Source organism: Heterocephalus glaber, unplaced genomic scaffold (assembly GCF_053883595.1).
Source record: "Heterocephalus glaber isolate CG9 unplaced genomic scaffold, H.glaber_assembly_v1.0 deba00001569, whole genome shotgun sequence".
Lineage (NCBI taxonomy): Eukaryota > Metazoa > Chordata > Mammalia > Rodentia > Bathyergidae > Heterocephalus > Heterocephalus glaber.
Window position 1 is genome coordinate 3050666 of NW_028258354.1, and position 27192 is coordinate 3077857.

General features: G+C 48.3%; 2 protein-coding genes and 1 long non-coding RNA gene across 5 annotated transcripts in view; 1 reads left to right on the top strand and 2 right to left on the bottom strand.

Annotated features, from left to right (window-relative positions):
• The window catches only part of Stat6 (signal transducer and activator of transcription 6), a 36130-nt gene extending 22625 nt beyond the window's left edge, over window positions 1-13505 (bottom strand). The window contains exon 1 of the mRNA XM_013078261.3: window positions 13408-13505. Within this exon, the coding sequence (XP_012933715.2) occupies window positions 13408-13503 (96 nt within the window). The 5' untranslated portion in view covers window positions 13504-13505. The remainder of the gene's footprint in view (window positions 1-13407) is intronic.
• LOC147823712 (uncharacterized) lies at window positions 8283-12152 on the bottom strand. Its single transcript, XR_015443381.1, has 2 exons — window positions 11489-12152; window positions 8283-9403 (listed from the first exon to the last, which is right to left on the bottom strand). It is a non-coding gene; the product is annotated as an uncharacterized LOC147823712 (long non-coding RNA).
• Window positions 12247-27192, top strand: part of Lrp1 (LDL receptor related protein 1) — a 77974-nt gene continuing 63028 nt past the window's right edge. For all 3 annotated transcript variants that reach the window (XM_087192167.1, XM_087192168.1, XM_004861256.4), the window contains exons 1-4: window positions 12247-12797; window positions 21104-21226; window positions 23479-23616; window positions 25704-25823. In XM_087192167.1, the coding sequence (XP_087048293.1) occupies window positions 12719-12797; window positions 21104-21226; window positions 23479-23616; window positions 25704-25823 (460 nt within the window). In that variant the 5' untranslated portion in view covers window positions 12247-12718. The remainder of the gene's footprint in view (window positions 12798-21103; window positions 21227-23478; window positions 23617-25703; window positions 25824-27192) is intronic.

A 27192-nucleotide genomic window follows, 5' to 3' on the forward strand; every position in this document is an offset into this window, starting at 1 on the left:
GACTCTGTCTAGGAGCTTGTTCAGCAAGTAATGCTTAAATGGAGGCGTGCTTGGGTGCTTGGGGCACACATTCTGTATTTGTGCATCCAGGTGCCCACTCTGCCTACAGACATCCACAGACTATAGCTGAAACCAGGCTTTGTCATCTGAGGGTCTCAGGATGCCCAAGTTCCCAGAGACAAACAGGAAGAGAGGGAGACTAAGGGCAATCCCTGACTTTGGCTCCTTTTAGACAGTAAAAGATGAGGCAAAAGTACTGGTAGCAAGATAATATTTATTGTCTTCCTTTCTAATTGACTGCACCAATTGGGACACTGTAATATCATTTATAGGCAAATCCAGCATTTAGAGGCAAATATGGCTTGGGTTTGTCAACCCCTCAAATGAGGACAATTTTATATCTATTTCAACAGGGCCTAGACTACAGTGAGGACTCCAAGGGCACAAAAGTGAAGAAAGCACTCTTCAGATTATGCAATCACAGACCTTCAAAGGACACCTCACCTAAAGTGGGAGCCTTGTTGCCTCACCTCCTCTAGGCCCTGCCATCCCACCAAGTGGCTGTAAAAATGATATGAGAGAGCCAGGCATGGCAGCACATGCCTATAATCCCAGCACTTTGGGAGGTGGAGGCAAGAGGATCTCAAGTATGAGCCAAGCCTGGGCAACTTAGTGACTTAGCAAGATTATATGTCAAAATAAAAAATAAAAAAGGAGCTGCAGATGTAGCTCAGTAAGATAACCCTGGGTTCAATCCATAGTACTACTACCACCACCATCCAAAAAAAGAGAAAAGGATTACACGAGAGAAAGCATAAGAAAAACAGCACTTTATGGTGTGTGAACTATAACCCAATAGTGAGTCATAAAACTAATTTGGTGAGTATACTAGTTTGCTAGGGCAGCTGTAACAAAATACCACAAACTGGGTGGCTTAAACAATAGGAAGTTGACTCATGGTATTGGAGACTCTGAAGCCCTTCTGAGAGCTATGAAGAAAGAATCTATTCCAGGCTTCTCTCCTTGGATTGTAGACTGTCACCTTCATGTTCACGTGGTGTTCTCTGTATGCCAGTCTGCTGCCAGACTTCCTCATAGGGGCACCATCATATCGAATTAGGACACATTCCTAATGACCTCATTTTAACTTTATTACCTCTCAAAATAAGATCACATTCTGAGGTGTTGGGAGTTAGAATTTCAATATATGAATTTTTGAGGGGCACAGTTCAGTCCATAGCAGTATCTTGACAATCACTATTACAAAATAAAGTAGAATAGAAAATATCAGAAGGCATCAAACAAAGAAGGATAAATATTGTTTAGTGAATCTTTGTTTTCTCTATGTATCTGAATTCAGGTCATCATGTAAATCTACTTTTTAGACCAAGATCTGTTCCAAAAACAAAGCACCATTTGGATGTTGGTGACGATCTCATGTCACTCTGCATCAATTTTAATTATCTTATGGGTACATCTTTCTTCCTTAGCAAGAACATAAATGCAAGGAGTGTGGGGAGCATCATACTGTACACACTGCTATGCAGCAGCTAAAAGAGACAACCTATACCCTTGCTAAATACACAATGGCTAGACATGGTGTTGAGTGTCTGTCCTCAAACACACCTGAGAAATGAAGTTAGATTAGTTAGCAGACAGTGATACTGTAGGATAATCAGGGCTCTTATGTGCTTGGGAACACACAGGCGTGGTATCTTAACTAAGTAGGGAATAGAGGAGATCAGGGAAGAATTCCTGTAGGAGATGATGCCTGAACTAAACCTTGAAAAAAGAATAGGAGCTATTCAAGCAAAGAACAAGGAGAGAATTGAGCCAGCAAGAAGCACATGCAAAAGCATGGATACCTGTGGAAGCTTGGTTCCTTCTGGGAACAAGTGATAATTGGCAATGGAGAGTATTAGAGAATTTAACCAGGAAAGTAATATGATACGATTTAGCAGAGCAATCACCCTAGCTGCAGAGTGGAAGATGGACTGAAAAAGTAAGTCTGAAGCCAGGACACCAGTTTAGATTAATAAACTAGGGCCAGGGATTTAGCTCAGTGGTGCTGCCACCTGCCTCACAAGGGTCAAGTTCAATCCCCAGTACCAAAATTAATTAATTAATTAAAAGAGGCCATATGGCTGAGGGGCTGAGGTGAAGCACTGTGGAACTGAGACTGGTGAGGAAGAGAAGTGGAGGGATGGAGGTGGGCAGTAGATGAGGAAAGAATGGAGTTAAGGAGCTGGAACTCTCAACTGACCTAAAGACCAGGCTTCCAGGAAGCAAGAGATAGCAAGAACTGGAGGGCTAAGATGTTGTAATCAGAGACCAGGCCTGAGATTTCAGCACAGCTTGCCTGGGACTATGTTAGTACAGATTGTTATGGGAATAAGTGAAGAGGGCAACATGGAGGTGCTTGGATGGGGTTGAATAGGACAAGGAACCAAGGTGCTGGCTGGGCTACCTGCATGAGCTCTGAAGCCATCTGGGTTTGCAGGAGACCTCAGGGGACTCAGGTGTCAAAATCTTCAAGGAATGTGGTCAAGTCACCAAGACATCAGTAAATGGCAGCAAAAATAAGAAGAACTAGGGCTGGGGACGTAGCTCAGTGGTAGAGTGCTCGCCAAGCATTCATGAGACCATTGGTTTAATCCCCAGTAGTGGGAAAAGGGGAAGAACTAATACTAGATGAAGCTTTCTGTGCTACTTCAATTCCTACTTGAAAGTCAAAGCATTGTACATTTTATCCTAAATAATATGGTATTATTACTATGTACCCACAACAGTAGCATTACACATATATGGCTGCTTAATTTTTCATTTCCTTTTTCTGAGGGGGGTTACTGAGGTTGAACTCAGGGTCTCCTGGATGCCAGGCAAGTACTCCATCACTGAGTCAGATCCCTAGCCCTTTTTTAATGTTTTATTTTCAGACAAGAGCTTGCTAAAGTTCCCAGTCTAGCCTCAAAACTTGTGATCCTCCTGCCTCAGCCTCCTGAGTAGCTGGAATTATAGGTATGCACCACCATATCCAGTTGTGGCTTCATTCATTCATTCAATAATTTATTCATTTAGCAGTACTATGGATTGAACCTAGAGCCTCTACACTGAGTTACATCCTTCATCCTTTTTATTTTTTGTTTTGAGATAGACTCTCGCTAAGTTACTAAATTCCCTAGACTGGGTTTAAACTTGCAGTCCTCATGTCTCAGCCTCCCAGACTGCTGGGATTACATTGTGTATCACCCAATTCCTGTGGCTATTTCACTTGAATTTAAAAATTTAACTTCTCAGGTGCACTAGCCACATTTCAAATGCTCAACAGCCACATAGGTTTATGGCTGCTAAGGTAGCACTGACCTGGGAACTTTGATCATCACAGAAAATTCTGCTAGATAGTGCTGATAGCCTTCATTTTACAGATAAGAAACACACTCTAGGAAAGTTTAGGCAACTCGCCCGGACCAAAGTCAGGGAGTTGGGAACTGGGAAGAACCCAATTAGTTTGGCGTCAGCATTGTTGCCCTTAAGCCATGTTAACATTTCAAGTAAGATGAGCTTACCTGGCCCATAAGAGGAAATTTTTATGACTACTAGGGCAAGCACTGATGAGTACCTTACTCAGCAGCCAAGATCTTCCTCCTTGCTAGTAAAATCTGGATTTTGTACAGGTGTTCTCTTCTCATGTATTCAAGGGGTGAAAATGACCAGGTGAGTCAATCAGAGTATTTGTATTCCCTGACCAATGACCCAATCCTAGACAATAGGATTTAGGAAACTCCTGGATAAAGTACTGTTGTTGTTGTTGTTGTTGTTGTTGTTGTTGTTACTGGGGATTGAACTTGGGACCTTGAGCGGCAGCTGGCTGAACCACTGAGCCAAATCCCTGGACCTGTTTTTTGGTTTTTGGTTTTTTTGGGTACTGGGGATTGAACTCAGGACCTTGTGCTTGCAGGGCAGGCGTGGCGTCACTGAGCTAAATCCCCTGCCCCTGGAAAAGGTTTTATTCTTCTCTAGTGGCATACCCATTTGTGAGGACCAAAACAGCTGCAACCAGCTCCACCAGACACTGAGGACCGGGTATTCATGTGAAAAGGTAGAAAACCCTTGATGAATCAACCAGCTTTGGACTTGCTCTGGGCTCTTCTTTGTTCGGTCTACTTTGATTGGGTCTTCTGTTATTTGCTGCTAAATGCATCCCTGACTGAGACCATAGGAAATATAGAGCCCAGAGCAGGCCGCCTATCCATGCATCCATCACTGCTTGTCTTGTGGAAGAAGACACTTGGGAGAATAAATGAGATCTCAGTAAAAGAAGAGTGTCCTCAGAGAAGAACTAGGAGTCAGACAAGGAAAGAAAGGCAGGAATGATCTGAGCTGACAGTGACCTGGGGCTTTGTGCAAGGAGTGAGGAGTGCAAGGAGCAGTGCAAAAGTGATTAGGAAGAGGAAGCACCAGGCTTAATGGAGAAGGGTGAACGCCCATAAGACCTGCCAAGGATGACAGAATGTGAGCAATGGTGGGGTCAGCTGATTTCTAGTCTCTAAATGGAGCCCCAGGGCTTTCCTAGGCTTACTGTGGCAAACAAAACTTCACTTCACAGGACAAGAAGCAGCCTTGGTGGGTGGGCAAAGTCAAACATCTTTGGATGGAGCCAGCTGTGGTCAGGACTGAGCCTCTGCAAGGAAATTCCAGCCCTCTAATTACTGTCTTGCCTTACTCTCTTCCTCTGTGCAGCCAAGATTCTTGGGAAATTTATTCACATTCACTGTTGTCCCTTCCTCACCTCCTTATTACAGTACCAGCAAGTCGCTGCCCCCACAAGACCAATGAAACTGCTGGTCCATGTAACATATGCCTCTAGGTGTCAAGAATGATGGTGTATTCCTGCCCTTATCATGCTGGGAATCAAATCCTGGCCTTTGTATATTTTATGCATGTGTTCTACCACTGAGCTATTGCCTCAGCCACGTTAGTCATTCTTGAAAGCTCTCCTCTGGCTGGTTTTCACAGTCTCTTTCTTGGTCTTCCTCCTATCTCTCTGTGTGCTCTACTTTTCCTGTGGGATCTCATTCACACCTGAGGCTCTGTGGCCTGAGCAAGTCAGCACGTAGTGGTTAACCATGGTCTCTGGGGTCCAGACCCCTGGGTTCAAATTTCTGTCTTACTTTGTGTTTGCTTTACGACACTCAAACTCCTAGCAAGATGTAGGTCATGGGCTTGAAGTATAGCTCAGTGGTAGAGCCCTTGCTTAGCATGTACAAGGTCCTAGTTTCCCTTCCCAGCACCACACACACACATACAATATAGATCACTGGTCTCACCCCATCCTGAGCAGTGGATGAGGGAAACTACTGTTCTGATTTTTTTGAGAATTCCTATCAATGGAGTAATATATAGTGTATTTTTAAATTTTTATTAGTGCATTATTTGTAGTACATAATGATTACATTCATTTCGAGGAACTGGTACATATACCTTGCATAACACACCCTAATTCTTTTTATGTCTTCTTCCCCTCCCCTCCTTCCATCTCTTGGTCCCCTTCCCATTTGCAAAAGATCTGTCTCTCTCTTACCTATTATCTATCTTTTATTTTGCTCTTTATTTATACTTTGGGTTTCTCATATAAGACAAACCATGTGAAATTTAAGCTTGTGTGTTTGACTTATTTCACTTAATGTTATGCTCTCAAGGTACATCAATTTTCCTAAAAATGGCTCAAATATATCCTTCTTTATAGTAGAGTAGTACTCCATTGTGTATAAATACCACATTTTCTTTATCCATTCATCTGTTGATGGACTATAGGCCTCTTCCCAGATTTAGCTATTATGAATTATGCTGCTATAAACATAAGTATAGAAGGTGAATAGCTGAATCAAATGGAATTTCTATTTTTAGTTTTTTGAGGACTCTCCATACTGATTTTCAGTGGTTGTACCAGTTTACATTTCCAACAACAGTGAAGTATTCCTTTTTTCCCACAGCCTCACTAGCATTTGTTATTATTTGATTTCTTGTGATGGACATTTATTCTGGAGTAAGATGGAATCTCAGAGCTGTTTTAATTTGCATTTCTCTAATTGCCAGCAATGTTGAACATTTTTCATGTATTTATTAGCCAGTTACATTTCTGAGAACTATTTATTTCAGTTGCCCAATTTTTAATCAAGTCTTTTATTTTGGGGGGGTTCTTAGTTACTTTTCTCATTGCTGAGACAAAATACCTGACACCCAAAGTTAAAGGAGGAAAGGTTTATTTGGCTCACAGTTTATAAAGCTTTCAGTCCATAATCGGCTGGCTCCAAGGCAGGGTGGCATGGCAGACAGGCATCACAAAGGAGAAACAGTTCACAGCAGACAGAAGGTAGCAAAGCAAGCAAGGGATGAAAAGTAAGCTTTCTGTATCCCTTAGATCTTATCCAGGCTACTTAGGGCGGCTAGCACTCACACCCTTAATCCTAGTGCCCTTGATCCTAGCATTGCATCATGAATCAATCCCAACGTTTCACACTCTAGATCCAGCCACCTCTGAAAAAGCCCCACCTATGACTGCACAAGGCTTTGAGGGGACATCTTTTGGAGGTGACTTTTCTTGAGTTCTTTATATATTCTAGATATTAGGGCCAGGGACTTAGCTCAATGGCTCCATGCCTGCCTTGTAAGTGCAAGGTTCTGAGTTCGATCCCTGGTACCACAAAACAAACAAGAAATAAAAAGAAAAATAGATATTATTCCTCTGTCTGAAGTGTAGCTGGAAATTTTTTTTTCCTATTCTATAGGTTGTCTCTTCACTCTGTTGGTTGTTTCGTTTGCTGTGCACAAGGTTTTTAATTTGATATAATCCCATTTGTTGATTCTGGATATTATTTCTTTTGCAATTGGGGTTCTGTTGACAAAGTCCCTGACTCCACCTATGACATCAAGAGCTTTACCTATTTTTATCTTCCAGAAGATTAAGTGTTTTACAGGGTGTATTTTTATTCCTGGCTGCTTTAACTCAACCTGTTTTGAGATTTGTCTATTACATTGCATGTATTGTCTGTTTTTATTGCAGAATACTATCTCATTGTAGAGATACAGCAGTTTTTTTATCCTTTTTAAAATAAATGATGGACACCTGAGTGATAGTTTGGGGCTGCTGTGAACATCCTATGTTCAAGTCTGTGTGTAAATGTATGTTTTCATTTCTCTTGGGTAAACAACTAGGCATATAACTTCTGGATCATAGATTAGGCGCATGCTGAGTTACCTAAGAAACTGCTGCATGTTTTTCCAAATTGATATGTGCTTTATGTTCCTACCAAGAATATATGATAGCTGCAGTTGCTCTACAGACCCACTATTTGGTACTGTCAATTTTTAAAAGTTTATTTTGGTGGGTAAAGAGAGGTAGCACATTTTGATTTTGGTTTGCATTTGCTTTTTCTTTTTGAGGCAGGATCTTGGTATGTTGCCTAGACTGGCCCCAAACTCCTGGGTTCGAGTGATCTTCCTATCACAGCTTTCCCAGCTCCACCATACCTGGGACTATAGGCTCACCATCCTACCTTAGAAATTTGCATTTTCTTGAAAACTAAATATGCTGAGAACTTTTCGTATGCTTTTTGGCCATTCACTGAGTTGTCTTTTTATTACTGTGTTTTAGGAATTTCTTATATATCCTGCAAACATTTGTCCTTTGTTAAATCAATAAATAAGCCAACTTGGCTTATTCCTTTTCTTTTCTTTTTCTTTCTTTCTTTCTTTCTTTCTTTCTTTCTTTCTTTCTTTCTTTCTTTCTTTCTTTCTTTCTTGTACCAGGAATCAAACTCAGGACCTTGCACTTGGGAGGCAGGCTCAGCATCACTGAGCTAAATCCCTGGCCCTATTCATTTCCTTTTCTTTTTTTTTTTTGGGTACTGGGGATCGAACTCGGGATCTTGTGCTTGCAAGGCAGGCACTGGAACCACAGAGCTAAATACCTGGCCCCCTATTCATTTTCTTAATGATGTCTTTTTTTTTTTTTTTTGTACTGGGGATTGAACTCAGGTCCTTGCGCTTGCACAGCAGGTGGCGAAACTACTAAGCTACATCCCCAGCCCCTTAATGATATCTTTTGATGAGCAAAATTTTTATGTTTCATTTTTTTCTTTTATAGTTACTGCTTTCTATGGTTTAAGAAAATTTTCCTACACCCATGTTATAATTATATTCTGTGCATTCACTTAAAGGCAGAATTTAGTTTTTATAATTTAGGCTTATAATCCACTTTAAATTAATTTTTGCACACGGTGTGAGGCAGGGACAAAGTTCCTTTATTTCTCCCATGTGGACATTAAGTTGTCACAATAAGAAGTTGTCAAAATGGGAAGTCCTACCTCTCATCTCCTCACAGTAACACAAATCAAAATACTTTTATGAGAAGTCTGGAATCCAGTTGAGAGTTTACAGTACCCTCAGACAAGCACAGAGCTACAAACAGTTTCATTGAGACAGGTCTCGCATCCCTGAATCTTGGAGTCGGGGTTTTCTCCGTGATACCACCTCCAGTAGTAGGAAGCCTCCAATAGACCGGTCTCACTAGACAGGTTCCTCTTCCAAGCACAGTGCAAAGAGGAGTTAAAGAATGGATAATATGTCTAAACCAACACTGAAGCAGGATTGCAGAGGGGACAGGGTAGGGTGGTGGGGAGCCAAGTGGAGGGGTAGTAAACACAGAAATTGAAATAAGAAATTGAATAACTATCTGATTTTGGGACATATTCCTTAATCTCTCTTAGCCTCTATTTCATGGTCTATGAACTGGAAATTACTCATACCACACCGTAGCTATGAGACTTAATTCATATAAAGTCCATTGCATGGGACTTGTGCATTGTACTTGGTCTATAAATTTTGGTCTTTTCCCTCTCCACTTTCCATCAGACCCTTTAGGGATACCTTCTTTAACTGACCACTAGGTGGTGTTAGCCTCTGAGCTGCTCCGTCTCAAAGCTGCCCTCCAAACGCCCCATTCCAAGCCTTTACACTCAGAAAAAGGGGTGGTTTATAATTTGCTGCAACTTCTTTGCTGCCTATCACCATTCTTGGTATCCTGTACATAAATTTCAGAAAATTCTTCCTTGACTTTCCACTATTTTGCTCATACTTCCAACCTAAGCATTTAAAGATAGAAGCTCCTTAAGTAGAGAGAAAGAGAAGATGCTGAGGCAGAGATTGAATAATGAGTGCCATCAGAGAAATACAAGGAAGAAGATGTTTACAGTCACATTCTTTCCCCTACCAGGAAGGTAACCCCAGTCCTAACACTGTCATCAACTTCCCCACCAGTGAAGAGCTGGGTGGAGGGCTGGGCTTAGTCCAGTGGCAGAGTATTTTTTTAGCTTGTGCAAGGGCCTGGATTCAATTTCTGGTACTGAAAGAAAAAAAAAAGACTTGAGTAGACACAAAAAAGTAGAAGACATGATCTCTGTCCTCAAGGAGTTTATGGTCTGGTGGTAGACCTAGAACTCTCAAAATTAAGTGCTAAACTCTGGATACTGGGGCTATCCTGAGTACAGGTTTTGAAGTGAAAAGATGGGCAGAGCAAGAACAATGGAAAAGCTTTTCTGAGGAGGGTAGAGGAGCTAGGGAAACAGAATAATTTTTCTTTTCTTTCTTTTTTTTGTTTTGGTACCAGGGATGGAACTCAGGACCTTGGGCTTTCAAGGCAGGCGAGGTGCCACTGAGCTAAATTCCCGGCCCAAGGGGAAGAGAATAATTAAAGGCTCACACAAAAATTTGCATCCTCTTATCTCAGAGAGACTCTTGCAGTAGTTCACATACTGGAAACAACCCAAGGGCCCACCAAACCCAATAGTGGAGCACCCAAGCAAGGAGATTCCAAGTGGCCAATATAAAGTGTGAGCTGGATGTGTACATACAGTGTGGAAAGAGATCAAGATAAATTAATTGAAAAAAGCAAGTTGCAAGAGCATATATGGTATGAACTCACTGGTGGTTTTCAAGGATACTCACTTATATTGTAAGTTATTTAAATGGAAAAAAAAAACCCTCCTGGAAGGATCCCCAAGGAAACAATAGTAGTGGTTACTCTGAGGGTGGGGCTGAAGAATAGCAGCATGGAGTACCATAAGTTTGATTATACTTCCAACCTCCGATATTCTTATGTTCTGAGATTTTTAACCATTAAGTATTATTATTATTATATTTGCAATGAAAAGTTAATAAAAATAAATACACATTCACATTCAGAATATAGCAGGGGTTGGGAGGTAGCAAGTAAGAAGGAAATGTCAACATGCTTGGCTGACACCAGATTTTGGGAGGCCATGAGAGGGAGAAGAGTTCATATTTGATTCAGTTGTTTACAGACATCCAATTGAGTTCTGTTGGCACTGAAGAGACAGAGGGAAAGTAGTTTTAGGAAGATTCACCTATGTAAGTAAGGTAGCCTGGAAGCTGAGCCCCCCACAGCCCAATCAGGCTGATCCAGATGTTTTTCCAGCAAAGTTGCGTGAGGTCAGCTTCGACTGGATTTTACTTGGACCACATTATGCGGAGAGGCCCTGGCAGAAACCTACCAGGCATCCATTAAAAACATTTGGTATGAAGGGGCCGGGGATTTAGCTCAGTGGTTTCACCGCCTGCTTCACAAGCACAAGGACCCGAGAGTTCGATCCCCAGTACCAAAAAAAAAAAAGTGGAATAAGACCCCACCCCTGGTGGGAGATATCCTCTGGCAGTGAAAATGAAACAAATCTGAGATATATTTCAAAGGGGGGGGGGCAGGCCTTAAGCACAAGTTGGCAAGACTGGATACAAGAATAAATGACTCTGTCAAATTGGCCAAGTCTTTGGTTTCTACCCTGGGAGACTAAAACCAGGTGGCCATGACCCTGAGCAAAGAGAACTAGGACAAAGCTCCGGTTGGGGGCTAAGGTCGAGCTCACTATCATTAACAGTGAAGTTCTCCCCTGCTCCCTTTTCTGCCAGGGGCAGACTGAAGTGGAGACTCGGGATCTTTCCTGACTAGAACTAAAAAGAGAGAAGGTTGCTGCAAACATTCTTCATCTCTAAGGTCCATCTCTGGCAGCCAAAGTCGCCTGCTGGCTCCCTGAACTCTGTCTTCAGACACCCAGAATGTCAGACACTAAGGGTGCAGCCTTCAAACGGCGCCCAGAAGGGGGCAGTGGCCAGAAGCCCATTCGCCGGCCCCTGGGAACCGCCTTCTGAACTCCGAGTACCTTTCCCCTGCAAGCTGGGTCTGGGGGCAAAGGTCCGGCACTCAGCAGATAGTCCCTCAAAACTGAGGCCTGGAAGCAGAGGACCAGAGTCCCTCATCCTATTCCAAATCCCTGTTGCTCGGAATTCAAAATCCTGACTTGGTGGGAAGCCAGTCAGAAGGTATAAAAAACAAAACACACACAAAATAAATGAGTCCCGACCTCTTGGGGCAAAATGGGTTGCCCTTCCTCTACCCCACCCGCTGGTGACTCACCTCCCTCCCAACTAGGGCCTGCCCCTCCCGTGCCCGGTGCCAGGCGAGCAGGGCGGGGCGGGTGCTGAGGTGGGCTCCATCCCCGAGTCCCAGGCGGGCAGGCAAGCTCCAGCGTGTCCCCGCGGGTGCCCTGTTTACACCAAGCCTCGGAGCTAGGTGGGGGCGGGCCCTCGTGGCACCTCCTCCACCCCGCCCCTCCACCTCAGGCCCCAGTCCCAATCCCAGTCTTACAGTCTCCAAATCAAAGCTCAGCCTTTCCCCGTGGGCTGGAGGCCCCTGCCCCCACTCTGGGCAGGGGAGGTACAGTCAGGGTTCCCCGAGGAAATCGGGCTTCTGCCCAGACATAGGCTCCGGGAACCTCGAGAGGGGACCCGAAATCCTAGGGTATGACACCGAGTTTCCAAGAGGAGTGCCCCGCTCTCCTAGCTCACTGCCCCATCCTATCCTCGACCCCCTCAGCTCTGGAGTGTGTGGGGGGGGGAGGACCAAACCAAGGGAGAGGGCGCCTGGGCCCCAAACCGGCTAGGAGACCCTCGAGACTCCCACTCTCAGACCGCTTCCCAGAACTCCAAAGCTTGTCGAGACTCCGACTCCCCCTCCCCAGGGCAGCGCGCCAAACTGGCGCATGCGCACTCTCAGGATTGCCGCGTAGCTCTTTCTCCCCACCACCACCACCACCACCACCACTTTTTTCTTTCCCCGCCCCTTCCCTCCCTCCCTGCTTTCCCCGTCCCCTCCCTCTCCCCCTTCGGCCCCCCCGCGGCACTTCAGCCTGGGGAACAGCGGTGCGAGCTCCAGGCCCGTGCACTGAGGAGGCGGAAACGAGGGGAGCCCCCAGAGCTCCGTCAAGCCCCTTCCAAAAGCTCCCCCACCCGGTCCACGCCCCCCACCCCCCACCCCGCCTCCTCCCAATTGTGCATTTTTGCAGCCGGAGGCGGCTCGGAGATGGGGCTTTGAGCTTCGCCTGGGGAGGGAAAGAGGAGCCGGGAGTAAAGCTGGGGGTGAAGGGTTTGGATTTGGGGGTAGGGGGCGCACCCTCGTCAGCAAGCCCTTCCCAAGGGGCTCAGAACTACCTCTTCACCCACGCCCCTGGTGCGCTTTGCCGAAGGAAAGAATAATAGAGAAGCGGGGGAGAGGAAGATAAAAGGGGACCCCCCAGTTGGGGGGCGGCGAGGGAGAGAAGTGGCAGGACCAGGGGGGAGGGGGTTGCTGCTTGCATCAGACCACACCATGCTGACCCCGCCGCCGCCGCTGCTGCTGCTGTTGCTGGTGCCTTCGCTCTCAGCTCTGGTCGCGGCCGCTGTCGATGGTGAGTGAGATTCCGCGGCCTCCTGGACCCCTGGGGGACGCCCTCCCCAGCCCCCACTCCTGCGTACGGATAAGGAAGGGAGACGTGGGAGGGGGTGCCTTTTGTTACCCAGTACAGCTGACACAGCAGCGGCCTGACTGGGGGCGGGGACTGGGGTCTGATTTGGGGGATGAGGACCCTGGGCAAATGATGGTTCCAGGGACCCCCCAGCTTAGACAAAGACCAAAGGCTTGGCTAGGGAGAAGAGGACTCCCCCTTTTTCTGATCTTGGATCTAGAGGCCTTCTCTGCCTATCTCGGGTTGGGGAGGGCCTCTGCTTCCCCTACATCCTCCACCCTCCTGTCCCCCCCCCCATCTGAATTGTGAAGGAATCCGGATTTGCAATGTAGGGCTGCAAAAGGGGGGGGGGCGTGCAGTGGCTTCTGAAGACTCCAAAGGGAAGCCAAGCCAGGGGTGCCCTGCCCAGCAGGAGGCAGGCTGGCCTGACAAGGCTGTGGGTGGGGAGAGGGAGGGCCCCCTGCTTGGTTGTAGAATGGGCACCGGAGCCCAGGCTTGAAGGCCTGGGTCCAGGATCCAGGGCTGCCCGGTGGATCCTGAAGTGGGCACTTACCTCTCTTAGGGCTTCTGTCAGTAGCCTGAGTAGAGCTGTTTTGGAGGATGAAGAGGGGGTGACGATGCTATATGACTTTGAGTTTTCCTCCTTCATTCCTGAGAGCCCTAGGATGAAGAAAATGTCACCTGTCATCTTTGGGGAAAGGGACTGGAGAGTGGCCTGAAATGCTGGGGTAGAGGGCAAGAGGGGTCCTCCCACCACTTTTGGCTTGATCACAGTTTGGGCTGGAAGGAGAGTTGGAGGTTGGATAGGGATTATGACTATGGCCCCCACCCCAGCTACTCCTTTAACCTCCCTCCATCCGACTCACACATACTACCGCAGTTAGGTTTGGGCTAAAACTCTGTCCTTTGGGGAAAATGGGGTGCCTTTCTCCCCTTTTTCTGTCAGCTGTTTTTCTTCTTACTTGTGAGTCACTGGTTTAAGCCTTGCCCAAGCTCTAAGCTGGGGTCATGGGGTTGGGTTGGTCTGGGTCCCTGACTTGAAAAGGGATGAAATCTCTTTGCCCTCTCACCAGGGCACAACACAGACTCATACCGTCATGAACCTCTCCTCTGTCTTCTAAATCTTGCCAGACTGAGATAGGGAAAGTTTTTCTCTGAAATCAAATTATCTTTCCCTCTCTCCTTTCCCTAAGTTGCTCCAGTTGGGGGAGGAGAGCTAGAGGATCAGAAAGCAGCTGGGCCCAGAAAAACAGTTTATTCAGTGGCCCTTAATCATCCATCTTGGGGACTGTCTGTCTGCACCCCCCTCCACAATTATCTTTCAAAGAGGAGGAAAGAGGCTCTGCCTTGAAAATCCTCCAGACCTGCCCACACAGCTACCCTCACCCTTTGATTGCCTCCATTATCAGGTTCTTTCCTCTTGCTCCCAGCCATGTGGGGGAGAGGGGAAACTGAGGCAGAGAGCTTTAGGTGCAGCTACTTCTGGGAAGGAAAGAAAAAAATGTTGGATGAGAAGGAGCTCCATCAGGAGGCCCATGAAGGAAGGTGGGTGGGTGGAGTTAGAAGCAAAGAGTCTCAGAGGAGAGCAGAAGAGACCACCAGCCCAGTCAGGAATGGGCCCCAGGGAGGCTTACTCTCTCATCCCAGAGGGGTCCTAGTTGCCACACCATGTTAATTCACAGTAGTTGGATAAGGAAGACTGAACATGTTCTCCTTAACTGTCTCTCTACTCTTTCTTAAAACTACCCTGCCCACCTGTGTGTATCCCCAGCTCAGATCAAACTCTGTTCAGAAACCCAGGAAGAGGACTCCTCCCCAAACACACCAGTATCCCTCCCCTTGGAAGGGGAATATGAATACTCTGGAGGGTAGGGAAGGAGAAATTTGTAGAAATGTAGGTTCACCTCTATCCAATGGCAACCCCTTATCCAGGTCCCTGCTTCTTACTTCCTGATCCAAAGAACTTCCTCTGCTTTCCAGAGAAGGAAGCATGCCCCAGCTTACCTGACTAGTGTCTTCCTCCTGCTGTCACAGGCCCTGCTCCCTTCTTTCATGGGAGAGGCCTGGGGGCCTTCCTTACCTCTTTTCCCTTTTCTTCTGTGCTTGAAACTGTTCCCAGTGGCCCCTTCTTTTGGGGGAGAATTGTCACTCCCCCAGTAGACAAAATTGAGTGTACTGTACTTGCTACTGGGGAAGATGGAAAAAAGATAGGATGGGGTTGGAAAGAGGGATCCTTGAGAGCCCTGCTGAGATTAAAGGATATTTTGTAGTGGAGAAGGCACCTCCACAGAAAGGGCTCAGGGAAGAGGGTTGACCTCTCTTCTCCCCTCCCCACACCCACCTTGAGCTGGGGTATTACCAGTTATTGGAGAGATGAACAGCTGAAATAAATTATGAGGCTGGGTATCAGCCTCCTGGCTCCATAAGAGAAGGTTCCAAACTCCATTTTCCCTGCTCAGACCAGACCCTAAATATCTCACCATACCTTCATCTTTCGAAGCAGAGATATGTAAGACATTCGTTTGGGGATTATTTTGATGTTTGGGGCTGCTTCCCAAGCCTTCTTTTTCCTCCAATCTTGTTTCTGCTTCTTTTTCTCCAGTTTTCAAAAAAATTATCATCATCATTATCATTATTATTATTATTTTTACCTTTGACCATCCCCCTGTCACTAAGCCTCCCAGGGTTGTCAGCCAGAGCACTGGCCAAAGTCAAATCTTGCCCAAATCCCCCCACTGTTCAAGACTCCTTCCTGGGCTGGGGTTTTAGTTCAGTGGTAGAGTACGTGCTTAGCATGCTTAGGCCCTCAGTTCAATGCCCAGCACCAAACTAAAAACCCTCTTCCTTACCTTTGGGAGGTCCTTCCTTCCTGAAATCTCAGTCTTTTCTCCTGCTGCAGTCACAGCCCTGCACATCAAAACCCAAAGCCTACATTTTATGCCTCCCCAATATTCTCTCTCAGGACCCTCCCTACCTCTTGGACTGCTCACCCTTCTAGTGCTCTGAGTAGGGGGGTGAAGAGGGACTCACTGTCCTTGGGGGATCTGGGGCTGTTGAGTTAACTGAGACTGTGAAAGGGTCCTTGACTTGGTGGGGCTCCATGTGAGCCCCAGGAAACCTCGTCCGCTCCCCCCCCCCCCCCCCCGTCCCCCATGCCGTGTTCTGTCCCAGATTTTGGAGTGGTTAGCAGGATCCTGCATTGTTTGGAGAAGGAAGCAGTTGACTCTGGAGTGTTTCCTGTGCAGTGGCCTCAGGCACCAGTGTAAAGCCTCCCGGAGAAGGAGCTGAGGGGTGTGGAAGAAGTGACAGTTGCCCCTCTTGCAGCTGAGATGAGAGTCTTTCCAGGCTGCATGTGGCTTCCCTGGCTAAAGAGCTGGCTTCCTTTCTCCCAGCCTCCAGATCTGGAGTAGTGTCCTCTGTTCTGAGTCTCCGTGGGTCAGACACTGGCAAAGCTATGACTCTGTCTCCCCAAGTCAGGATATATGATGCCCCCACCCTACTCTGAGTCTCAGTGGGGTAGTTATTCTTGGGTTCATCCTAGGACAACTATGTCACCATCTTGGCAAACTCTAGGCTGAGCCCCCTTCCTGTCTCTTGCCTGCCTGCTTTCCTTTCTGTCTGTCTGTCTGTCTGCTTGCCTGCCCTTTGAGTGTGTTGTCTCTTGCCCTCTTGGCTCATCTCTCTTATTTTCCCATCCTCTGTGGCATTCTCTGCCCTGACTCTGTCCTGTTATTTTTCTTACTGTCTTCTGCCTGTCTCCATTTACTTCATCCAACCCCCTTGGTATCCCAAACACTGCCTGGGAGGGGAGTCCTCCCTGGGCTTTCCCCCTTACTCCCTAGCTCCCCCACTTACCATTTTGAAATTATTCTTCCCCTCCCTGTCCCAACTCAGATCATCCAGTTCCGTGGTGAAAGTTCCCCCTCCATTTTTCTTCAAATTCCTCTCTTTTCTTGCTTCATTAATTTTTGGAATAAGTTGTAGAGAGAATGTTTCTGGAAGAAAGAAACTTGATACCCATTATGGGCTAAGAGGGGGAAAGGAGGTATTTCAGAAGGAAGAAAGAAGGTTAGACTTCTGGCAGAACTTCCTCCTGACAGGAGACTGAGAACTGGAGGGAGATGGAGGGAGAAGGTCAAGAGCTGAGAGCGTTCGTTTCTGGTGAGCATAGGCCACTCGGGGGTGGGCAGGAGTGAGGGCTTGTAATGGCCTTCTGAGAAATATGCTGACCTTTGCCAACATTTGAGGGGTCTAGGTTTTTTGGTGGGGTTTTTTGGTACTGGGGATTGAACTCGGGACCTTGCACTTGCAAGGCAGGCTGCAGAACCACTGAGCTAAATCCCCGGCCCTTCTAGATTTTATTTGTGGGGGAAGAAAAAGATGATAGAGAGGTCATGGGTCAGGCTAATGTCCTGCTGAGTCAATATTGACTCAGGGTGGAATGGGAGACCCTTCTCCTCTTCTGGCAGTCCAAGCCACCCTGTCTGTCCATCTGTCCAGGCCGCAGAGCAGGGGCCCAGACTCAGGAATGACAAAAATGTGTCTGAGCCTCACTGAGCAGCAAAAGGAGCCACCCAGTAACACCCAAAATACATAAAATTTGGTGAAAAGCTCTCCGTTTGGGTCTGGGAGGCCCTTGCCCCCCCACCCCTCTAAGTCTGAAAGTTTAAATTCCTGCAGACTGTGCCCCCCGCCCTCCATGTCTGGGCTTCTCTGTCCCCTTAGATGTACCATATGGCTCCCTTTAGAATACATCTCCCACCTATCTCAGAGAGGAGCCTATCTGTCCCTCTGGTGGGTCAACGCTTGGAAAGGGCCCCAGGGTCTCTTTCATGCTTTTCTTGCCTCTGGTCTCCTTGTCCTTCGGGAAGTACCACCTGAGGTCCCTCAGCAGGTGTTGAGAGATGGATCTCCTCCTCTGAAGAAGGGTCCTGCCAGGCCTGGGCTTTTCTGCCTCCCTCTCTTCTCTGGCCAGACATGTTTGCCTCCCTTCCTCACCCCACACCCCAGGTCCCAGAGTGGGACAGAGGATGACAGCCAAGGCTCAAGCAGGGCAGGGGGGTCTGTGTTGTGTCTGGACACACACCCAACCCCACACCTTCTGCCCTGGCTCCAGTTTGGTGGCCCTGGGGGCCATGGCTGGGCCAAGCGCCTGGGTTGGAGGGGGGTGGGCAGGGTGTTGGCCAAGTTAGCATGGTGGTCACATTCATCTCCAGGCAAAGCTGAGAACAGACAGCCCCTGTGTCCTGGTGTTCTTCCTGGAACCTCGCTCGCTCTCCTCCCTCTCTAGTCCTCTCCTCCTTCTTCTCCCTCTTACCTCACCCGTCTTCTGTCCCGTTCTTGTCTATCTTTGTCACCTCTGTGCCCTTCTCCTCTTGGAGGGGCCCTGAAGGCCACCCCTTACTAATCCATCTCCCCACTCCCAGCACCAGAGAACCGGCATTCTCCCTGCTCTTTCCCTTCTAAATTGGGTTCCAAGTGCTCAGTTACTCATTGTTCCTCAGTTTCCTCATCTATAAGATGGGGTTTGCAAGGCACCCACCTCTGCAAGGTTGTGAGGATCTAAATGAGTTAATGTGGAGAGTGTTTGAGGTCTGTGGCTGGCTGTTGTGACCATGTTCAAGAATATAACCTCATGTGAGGTAGTGGGAAGCTGTTAGTTGCTTCTGAGCTTAGGGCAATATTGTTTCTTCATCTGAACTGCAGGCCACAAAGGTAGGTTTTCTGGGTGCTAGATTCAGATGCACAAGGCTCAGCTAAGGGGCGTGGGGTTGGCTTTGCCTCTAAGCAGATTATAAGTTTCCACCCCTACCCGCCCCCCCCAGCTCGGAGGAGGCTTCCCTTGGCTGTGGAGACTGCCCCAAAGTCGGTTATGTGTTCTTTCCTCCCCTCTCCCCTGAAAGGAAATCAAAGACAGGCCTCAGCCTTCTCACTTGAGATTCCTGGGGCTTTCTCCACCCTTGGGGACAGGAGGGAAGTTCCTTCACTTATCTCTCCATGATCCTGATGCCACCCTGGTCCTCTGGAGATGCACACCCCCATCAGCCCTCTACCCCTGGACCAGAAGAGATGCTGCTTTGAACAGGGGCCGAGCCCTCCTCTTCCTTTCACTTGCCCCCATCCCCCACTCCCCTTCTGAAAGAGCACATCTGGTTTGTGAATCTCATTCCAGCTTTCGGAGTTTGCCAGCTGCTGTTTCCTCTGTCGAGTTCAGGCCAAAAATGGGGGTGGGGGACAGTGGGGGGACTATGTAAGGGCCAAAGGAGGGGGAACCATGGCTGGGATGTGGAATAGAAGGGAGGTTAGAGCGACCAACCTGAGACCTCTGGCCCAGCTGTAAGTTCTGGCCTGGGAAGGGGTGGGGGCACAGACCATGTCCCAGGTGGGGTTGGAAAAAAGTGTCACGGAGCTGGGGGCAGCATGGGGGTCCACTTCTGGGCTCCAAACATCCCATGTGCCTTTGAGTCCCATTCCAGCCCCCTCTCCCCCCTCAGGCGGCCTGGCTGGCCAGGGGAAGTGTTGGTTCTCCGGCATGCTAACTAGGCTGGCGGGCTGTGTCTCCCGGGAAGACCTCACAGCTGGCCCAGTGGGGCAATGAACTCAGCATTATCCACCTCCTCAAGGGGCCTTTATTCCCGGCTCAGGGTGGGGGGGGGGCGGGTAGGAGGGGGACTGGGGAGGGGCTGGCCAGGCCATCCTCGATGTGTTTCCTGAACTCAGCTCTGGTTCTGGCCAGGGCCCTGAGTGCAGTCTCCTCTGCCAGAGATGGGGGTTACCGAGGGAAGACATCTCGATGTGACCCCCATCAGACTTTCTCCCTCCCTCAGATCCCTGACACACTTTCCTTACACTTTCATCTCTGCCCTGTATTTGAGTTAGCTGTTCAGTACTGTCTTCCTTTGGGACTGTGGCTCCTGAGAGGCAGAGGGGTTGTAAGGTCCTTCCTTGCACCTCAGGACCTAGTGTAGTGCCCAGCACAGGGGTGGCCTTCAGTACACGCCAGCAGAATGGAAGTGAACTTGACACAGGCCAAGGAAAAGGTGATGAGGAACCAGGAGACTGAGAACCTGGTCCTGGGTAGGGGCTAAGGACCACCAAGGAGAACATGGTGATGGGGTAGGTGGAGCTGCTTTTCAGCCTCTTTCAGGAATGGGAGACTGGTATGGACTGCACTGGTTCAGAGCCTAACTGAACTGAGTTGAGTCTTGGTTTTGTCACTTGCCAGCTGTGTGGCCCTGGGCAAGTGTGGCCCAGTTTCCTCCTCTGGGAAAGGGTGGTATGAGTGGTCCCTTCTTGTCATCCTGTGGAGCAGATTAGAGAAGATGATACGTGGAAAGTACTGGCTTACTACAGTTCCCAGCACTTACTAAGCCCTCAATAATAAGAATTGGTTGCTACCATTCTAACTCCTCCTCGGGAGCAAGGGAAGGAAGAGGATAGGGTGGGAGGGCAGGGCTGGAGGTCCCAGATGTAGCAATTCCACAGGTTGGTGGGGAGAAACTAACTGCTGCAGGTCATGCCTGCCACCCCTGCCTCTGTTCTCTATCTGTACCACCTTGAGCAGTCTTCTTGGTGCCTCTTCCCTGAGGACTGCTCTGCGAAGTCTCCCCCTGAGGTCTAATCAGCAAGGGGGCCGTGTGTTTAGCAAGTGGAGGTGGCAGCCTGATGCTTGCCCTGCCCAGAGCCTCCTGTCCCTCTGCAGATGCCATCTCTGAGCTCTTCTGTGTGCCAAGGGTACCCCTACACATAGTTTCCATCTGGAGACCTGGTGATTTGGGGTGGGGGTTGGCTGGGGTGATGGGTCAAAGACCAGGAAGAGGCCAGAGAAGCAAAGAAGTTAGAAAGGGCCAGCTCTCGGCTACTAGTGGGAGTCAAAGAAAAATGAAAAGAAAACTCAGCAAAGGCCTATTCCCCCCACCAATAACTGTTAGTCAGCAAAGCCTGAGGTATTAGTGTCTGGTCAGAGTGACAAGAGCAGCAAGGGCTTTGACTCTGAAGGGGAAGGAGAAGCATACTGCTCATGCAGACTTGAGGACTGGGGGGTGGGGGTGGGATGGTAAAGCCCTGCTTGGATCCCTCCCCTGACATGGCTACACAATGTCCAGTAGCCAACCACATGGACTATAGCTAGAATCTGGGCCAGGTAGGGGCTAATGCTGGGGAAGAAAGGCGAGTCTTAGGGAGCCTCGGTGCTTTAGAGTTGGCCTCCACCCTTCATTTATACTTCCCTTTTCTTTCCTTGCCCCTAGCCCCTAAGACTTGCAGCCCCAAGCAGTTTGCCTGCAGAGACCAAATCACCTGTATCTCAAAGGGCTGGCGCTGTGATGGCGAGAGAGACTGCCCAGATGGCTCTGATGAGGCCCCTGAGATTTGTAAGTACCTTTTCTGTGTCCCTCTTTCCAAGCCCTTGACATTCCTTTCCTTTGGCAGATGTTTGAGATGAGCACAGGTGCTCACTAGCCTGGTGTGGACCTTGCTCTGTGGCTATGTTTGCCCATGACACAGCTAATACTGTCCTCTCCCCCCTCTTCACATTGCCCAGCACTTTGTCTGGTGCGCATAGGAATGGCACCTTGATGTCTCCCTGGGCTACTATACCCCTGAGCCTAGCTGGGACTGTGTCCTCTGGGCTGTGGCTTTGCCAGAGGAGAGGGCTTAGCAGCCCTTCCTCTTCTTCCCAGTTTTGAGCCTCTTGGGCCCTTGCATGACCTCAAGGCCCTCCCAGGTACCTTTCTGTCCTTAGGCTCTCAGGCCAAAGGCCAGGGTCTTGCTCAGCCTCTGTACTAGAAGCCCCACCCCTGCGCATTTCCTGGCCTCCCTGCCTTTCCCTGCCCCCTGATAAATGTTGTAATCAGAGGCAGCTGTTTAAACTGGGAGAAAGGTCCCCGCCCAGTCTCCACCCTGCCAGTAGCAGGGTGGAGGACTTGCTGGCAGGACCCAAGTCCTGGGCAACTGGCAGAGTTCTGGGGGTCTCTAACTTCAGCATCCTCCCTGCTTGACTAATCTGGCTCAGGATCTAGGTGAGCCTTTATTCCACGACTGTCTGTTCTCTCTCCCTGGCTTTATCCTGCTCTAGTCCCATCCCATGTCCCCTCCCACTTAAACCTATACTTATTAGGGGTAATTTTAGGGCCAAAAAAAAGCCATCAGTTCTCTCAGCCTCACCCCCACACCCTCCCCTGGAGGGGTGGGGCTGGGAGTATTTGCCCTGAAGTCTTTTCTGGTCTGATCCCACCACCTCTACACCCTACATTTGTGACCGCGCTTAGGTGTTAGGAGTAGAGAAAGCCATGCAGAAGGCCCAGACCTGGCTCTTTTTGTCCATTTTCTTCTTCAGTTTGGTGCACACCCCACCTTATACATATCCCCACATTACCTCAACTTGTGCACACTCCTGGACCCATATTAGACACACACAGACCACCCCCCACTCCTGCACTAACTTGTCCATCCCTATTCTGACAAAGGCACAGGCACATTGGCATAGTCCAGGCCAGTTCTCACAGTGGATAGACACACAGACTGCACTCTGAGGGGTGTACCCAGACACCAGCACTAACAGAGGCACACACAAACCAACCTCTCACACAAACCCTCGCCACTCACCACGACCCACCACATTCCCACCCCTCACTTGTGCATGTGGACTCTTCCAGGCCCACGTGGATCTCCATGGGCACATGTGTAGTCACCCTTCCTCCTGGCAGTTCTAGAAATACCGGAGACATCACCAGTTGGCCGCAACATTTGACTCTTCACAAATCCTTTCATCAGGGCGCTGCCCTGGATTGGAAGTCTAGAATAGTGCTGTCTAATAGAAATGTACTGAAAGTCACATATGCAAGTTTGAAATTTTCTAGTTCCCACATTAAAAAAGTAAAAAAGAAATAAAATTAATTTTAATAATTTATCCAGTGCATCCAAAGTATTACCATTTCACTATATTAGCCGTAGAAAATTTATCAGAGATCTTTGCCCTTTTTTGTATTAAGTGTTCCAAATCCAGTGTGTTTTTATAGCTACATTTACATTATAATTTTATAGTTATTTTGAACCAGTCACATTTCAGATGCTTGATAGCCACACGTGTGGCTGGTGCTATGTATTAGTCAGTGCAGTTCTAGAAGATTTGGTGCCGCTCTCATGCCCAGGCTCCATGCCCTGGAGAGCTACGGAAAGGAAATGTTCTTTATCATTTGAGTTTCTCTCTGCCATGGACTCAGCTAAGCAAAACCTTTCACCTCTGACCACAGCCTGCCTCCTAAGTGTAGAATGCTGAGAACTTGGTGTCCATAGGCACGGGGTGTTAGGGGAGTGGACCCTTTGCTAAAGGTCTAGCTTCCCTGTCCACGTGCTCCCAGATGTGTGGCTGCTGTTGGGAATGGTGGATGAAAGCTCTCGGGCAGTGGTGGTGAACCTATGGCATGCATGCTGCAGCTGGCTGTTTGTTGTCAACATCACTACTCTAGGGGCTGATGGGTCTAATGAGCATCTGAGACTTCTGAAAAGTGCTGGTGTCTGGAACCACAGTCTGTTTATACCAACCTCAATCAACCCCGATGAAAGCTAGCCAGACAGCCACTATAACCAACTCTGTCATCCCAACTCTTCCATCTCCCCTCAGGTCCACAGAGTAAGGCCCAGCGATGCCAGCCAAATGAGCACAATTGCCTGGGTACTGAACTCTGTGTTCCCATGTCCCGCCTCTGCAACGGGGTCCAGGACTGTGTGGATGGCTCAGATGAGGGGCCCCACTGCCGAGGTAAGGACTGTCCCACACTCTGCCACTCCTGGTAGATGTGTGAGCTCTTTGCCTGACATCTGTTGGGATGGGAGCGCTGACACCCAAGGACTGTTCTTTCTTATACCATCAGTGGGATGAGATCTTGTCCTGCTCCCCTGCCCAGACTTGCCATCAGATGGCAGATGGCATTGGTGAGCTCTTGGGCTTGGAGCTTGATCAAACAAGTGCCCTGGCCTGGGACTTCCATCTGGCTGTGTGTGCTTTTTCCAGACCCCAGTTTCTCATCTGTAAGAGAGATCAGTATTTTTATACTTTCTGCTTTGAATAGTCAGGTCCTTTCTTCAAAAGGACATAAGTCCTGATGCTGTGATTGAAGCTGGGGTTACTAGGAGAGTTTTGTTTACCTGCTGTCCCCACCAGTGTCCTGGAAGGATCCCCAGGAACTGCATGTCTTGGGGAGCCCTGAAATCTGCTTTGAACCCTCCTTCCCTGGTAGCCTGTACTTTCAGAGATGGTTGATGGGAAAGCCCTCCAGTCTGAGGAGGGAACATTACAGGATAAGTTAGACTTCTTCCTACCGATGGCTCAGGTCACCAGCTCTGCAGTCTCCCTGTGGGCCATGGAGAGTTGGGATCACTGTGCAAACAATTGAGGAAAAGTCAGAGAATTGGGAAGTGACAGAGCCTCAGACCTGTCTGCCAGGGAACAGTGACCTCTCTCTACTGTCCTGAGGTCTGGGCCTGGAGCGGGCACCCTGGGAGAGGCCCTGAGCAAGGCCCTAGGGGAGGGGTAATCACAGGGTAGGAGGTGGGACCATCTTGTCTTGTGCCATACACACGTCAGAAAACATCTGCCGGGGGGAGGAGACACATCTGGATCCTTTCTCTCAGGCAGGGAGTGTGGAGGAAGGGAGTTTGTGGAAGATTTTTCTCCTTTCCTTTGGTTAATTTTTGTCTGAAGCTCCTGGAATAGGATGCAGAAGTGGGCTTGGGGGCTGACTTCAATTACCACCAATACCTCTCCCTGTCAGACTGTGTGTATCCAAGTTTGCTTCTGTCTGAATAACGTTTCAGTTTTGAAAACAGCAAAGAACCTGGAAAGCCTAGGGTTTGAACTTCCTTCTCTGCTTCTACAGAAGTTAGGTCTCCTCACCCCACCCGCACCCTATATCCAGAAGAGAAACTTTTTAGGTTTTCTAGAACAAACCATATTTTCCCTCTTAGAGGAGGCCTGGAAGGCAGCACATTTGTGCTCTTGGGTGGAAGTAGGGAGGAGGAAGAATAACTGGGGCCTGGTCCCCCATCTCAACTCTTCCTGGCAGGCTTAGTGCCTTAAACGCCTTAACATCACAGCCACTCTCTCTCCTGCGGGGAGCAGGGGTGTGAGGCAGCTGGACAAAAGGGTCTTTGTGGCCCAGCTGCCTGGCCCCACGCAAGGCCATTAATTGGGTCGCTGGACTGGGGGGACTGGCAACTGCTCTCCCACCTCTCCCTCCTCCTGTCTCACTCCCTTCTGTCTCCCCTGTGGAAGTGGGTCAGTGGCAGAAGAAAGATTGCAAATGGATCCTGAGGGAACTAGTTTTGCTCCTTCTCTGCATCCTCCACCTGGCCCTTGAGCCTTCTCTCTGAGGTCCCAGGGGCACAAGGGACAGGTTGAAGGTGTGCTTCTAGGCCAGAGCTGGAGACAGACTTGAATCCATACCTGTTCTTCACCTTCGCCTGAAGCTGACATTGTAATCTGTGGGCCATGCAGATAAGAGGCTGTGAAAGGGATAAGACTCGCTATATCTTCTTCCTGTTGACCCCAACAAACTACCTGAACCTTATGGAGATACAGCTGATCCGGAGCAGCCAGAGCAGGGAGAGATGTTTCTAAACTGAAGTTGCCTCTGTGACACTGAGACAATCTCAGGCCCTCTCTGGGCTTCAGTTTCCTCATTTGCAAAATACAGTACATGCTTCCAAAGGCCCTTTCCCTCTTGGACAGTGTTGCCCTTCCCTTTGAAGTCAAATTTGAAGACTGACAGGAGATGAGGGAAGGCTGCTCTCTGAGGATGGCTGCTGGGTCTGGAGGCCTGAGTGTGTGTCTCTCCTGCCCCCACACAGAGCTCCAAAGCAACTGCTCCCAGCTGGGCTGCCAGCACCACTGTGTCCCCACACTCAGTGGGCCCACCTGCTACTGTAACAGCAGCTTTCAGCTGCAGGCAGACGGCAAGACCTGCAAAGGTATGTTAGCATGTGTGTTTGCATGTGTGTGTGTGCTGCTGGCGGCTGGTAGGGTAGGGGAAATGAGAAGGAAGGTGCAAGGAGAGAGCTCCAGAGCATTGTTAGGAACCGTAGCCATTGCTTCCACAGGCTTTTGAAAATTCATCTTATTATAGATTGTAGGTAAGTTTTCTTGTAAAAAATTAAAGCATTATAGATACATCTGGCTTCCTTTGACAGCTTCTTTTCAATTCTGGTCCCTTTCCCATCTCTCTGGAGGTCAACTCTGCTATCAGTGTTCTACCTCTCTTTGCAGACCCTTGTGTGCATTTGTGTATGTGGACTCATGGAAAAACTAATTGAAAGTGTTGTGAGTGTGTGTGTGTGTGTGTGTGCACGTGCACACTCTTTTTTGCATAAAGAGGACCAATGGTTTTTGCTCTTCAATATGTTCCAGAGATGTTTTCCCTGTTAATATGTAGAGATCTACCTCATTCTTTTAAAAACCACTGTGACGTATAACTACTACCACAGTGTACTTGGCCATCTTCCTATTGATGACTAAGATGTTCCCAATTTTTCTCTGTCACAAACAATGCAAACTTTTCTGTTTTAAATTTGCCTCCCTTGAGTCTTTGTATAAATGCCACCTTCTCTGGGAAGCCATCCTGGCTACACTTAAATCAGACCCCCACAACCTGCGTTCTCTATTCCTTTTCTCTAATTTGTTTTTCAGTGCTGAGGATGGAACCTAGGGCCTTATGCACACTAGGCAAATAGTCCACTTACTGAGCTATGCCCCCAGCCCCTCTTTGTCTATTTTTTTTCAACAGCACCAGTTACTTTTCATTACACTAGCACCTCTAACATACACTTTATCTTTTGTTTTCTTCACTGTTATAATAACATGTCATTTATTATCCAAATATAAGTTTCTTGAGGACAACAATATGGGTCTATTTGAAAATTCGCTGGTGTATCTCCCATACCTGCTACATAAGTGCTCAAGAAATCTTTTTTACAGCTGTTTGTGGTGGCATACACCCATAATCCCAGCTACTTGGGAGGATCGAAAGTTTGAAGCCAACCTGGGCAACATATCGAGACCCTGTCTTTAAAGAGGGTGGGGGGCCTGGGAATGTAGGTCCGTGGTTGAGCCCTGTTTAGCATGAATGAGGCCCTGGGCTCAATCTCACATACCACCACCAGAACAAAGTTTTCTGAATGAATGGATGACATGTGCACATGTATGATGATTCTCTAGAGTAAATTCCAAGACTGGATTTGCTGGGCAATAGGGTTAGCACATTTCATATTATAACAGATTCTGCCATACTGTCCTTCAAAGTAGGTATAAGGTTGGATATACGGTGGTGCCTAAGGGCACCCA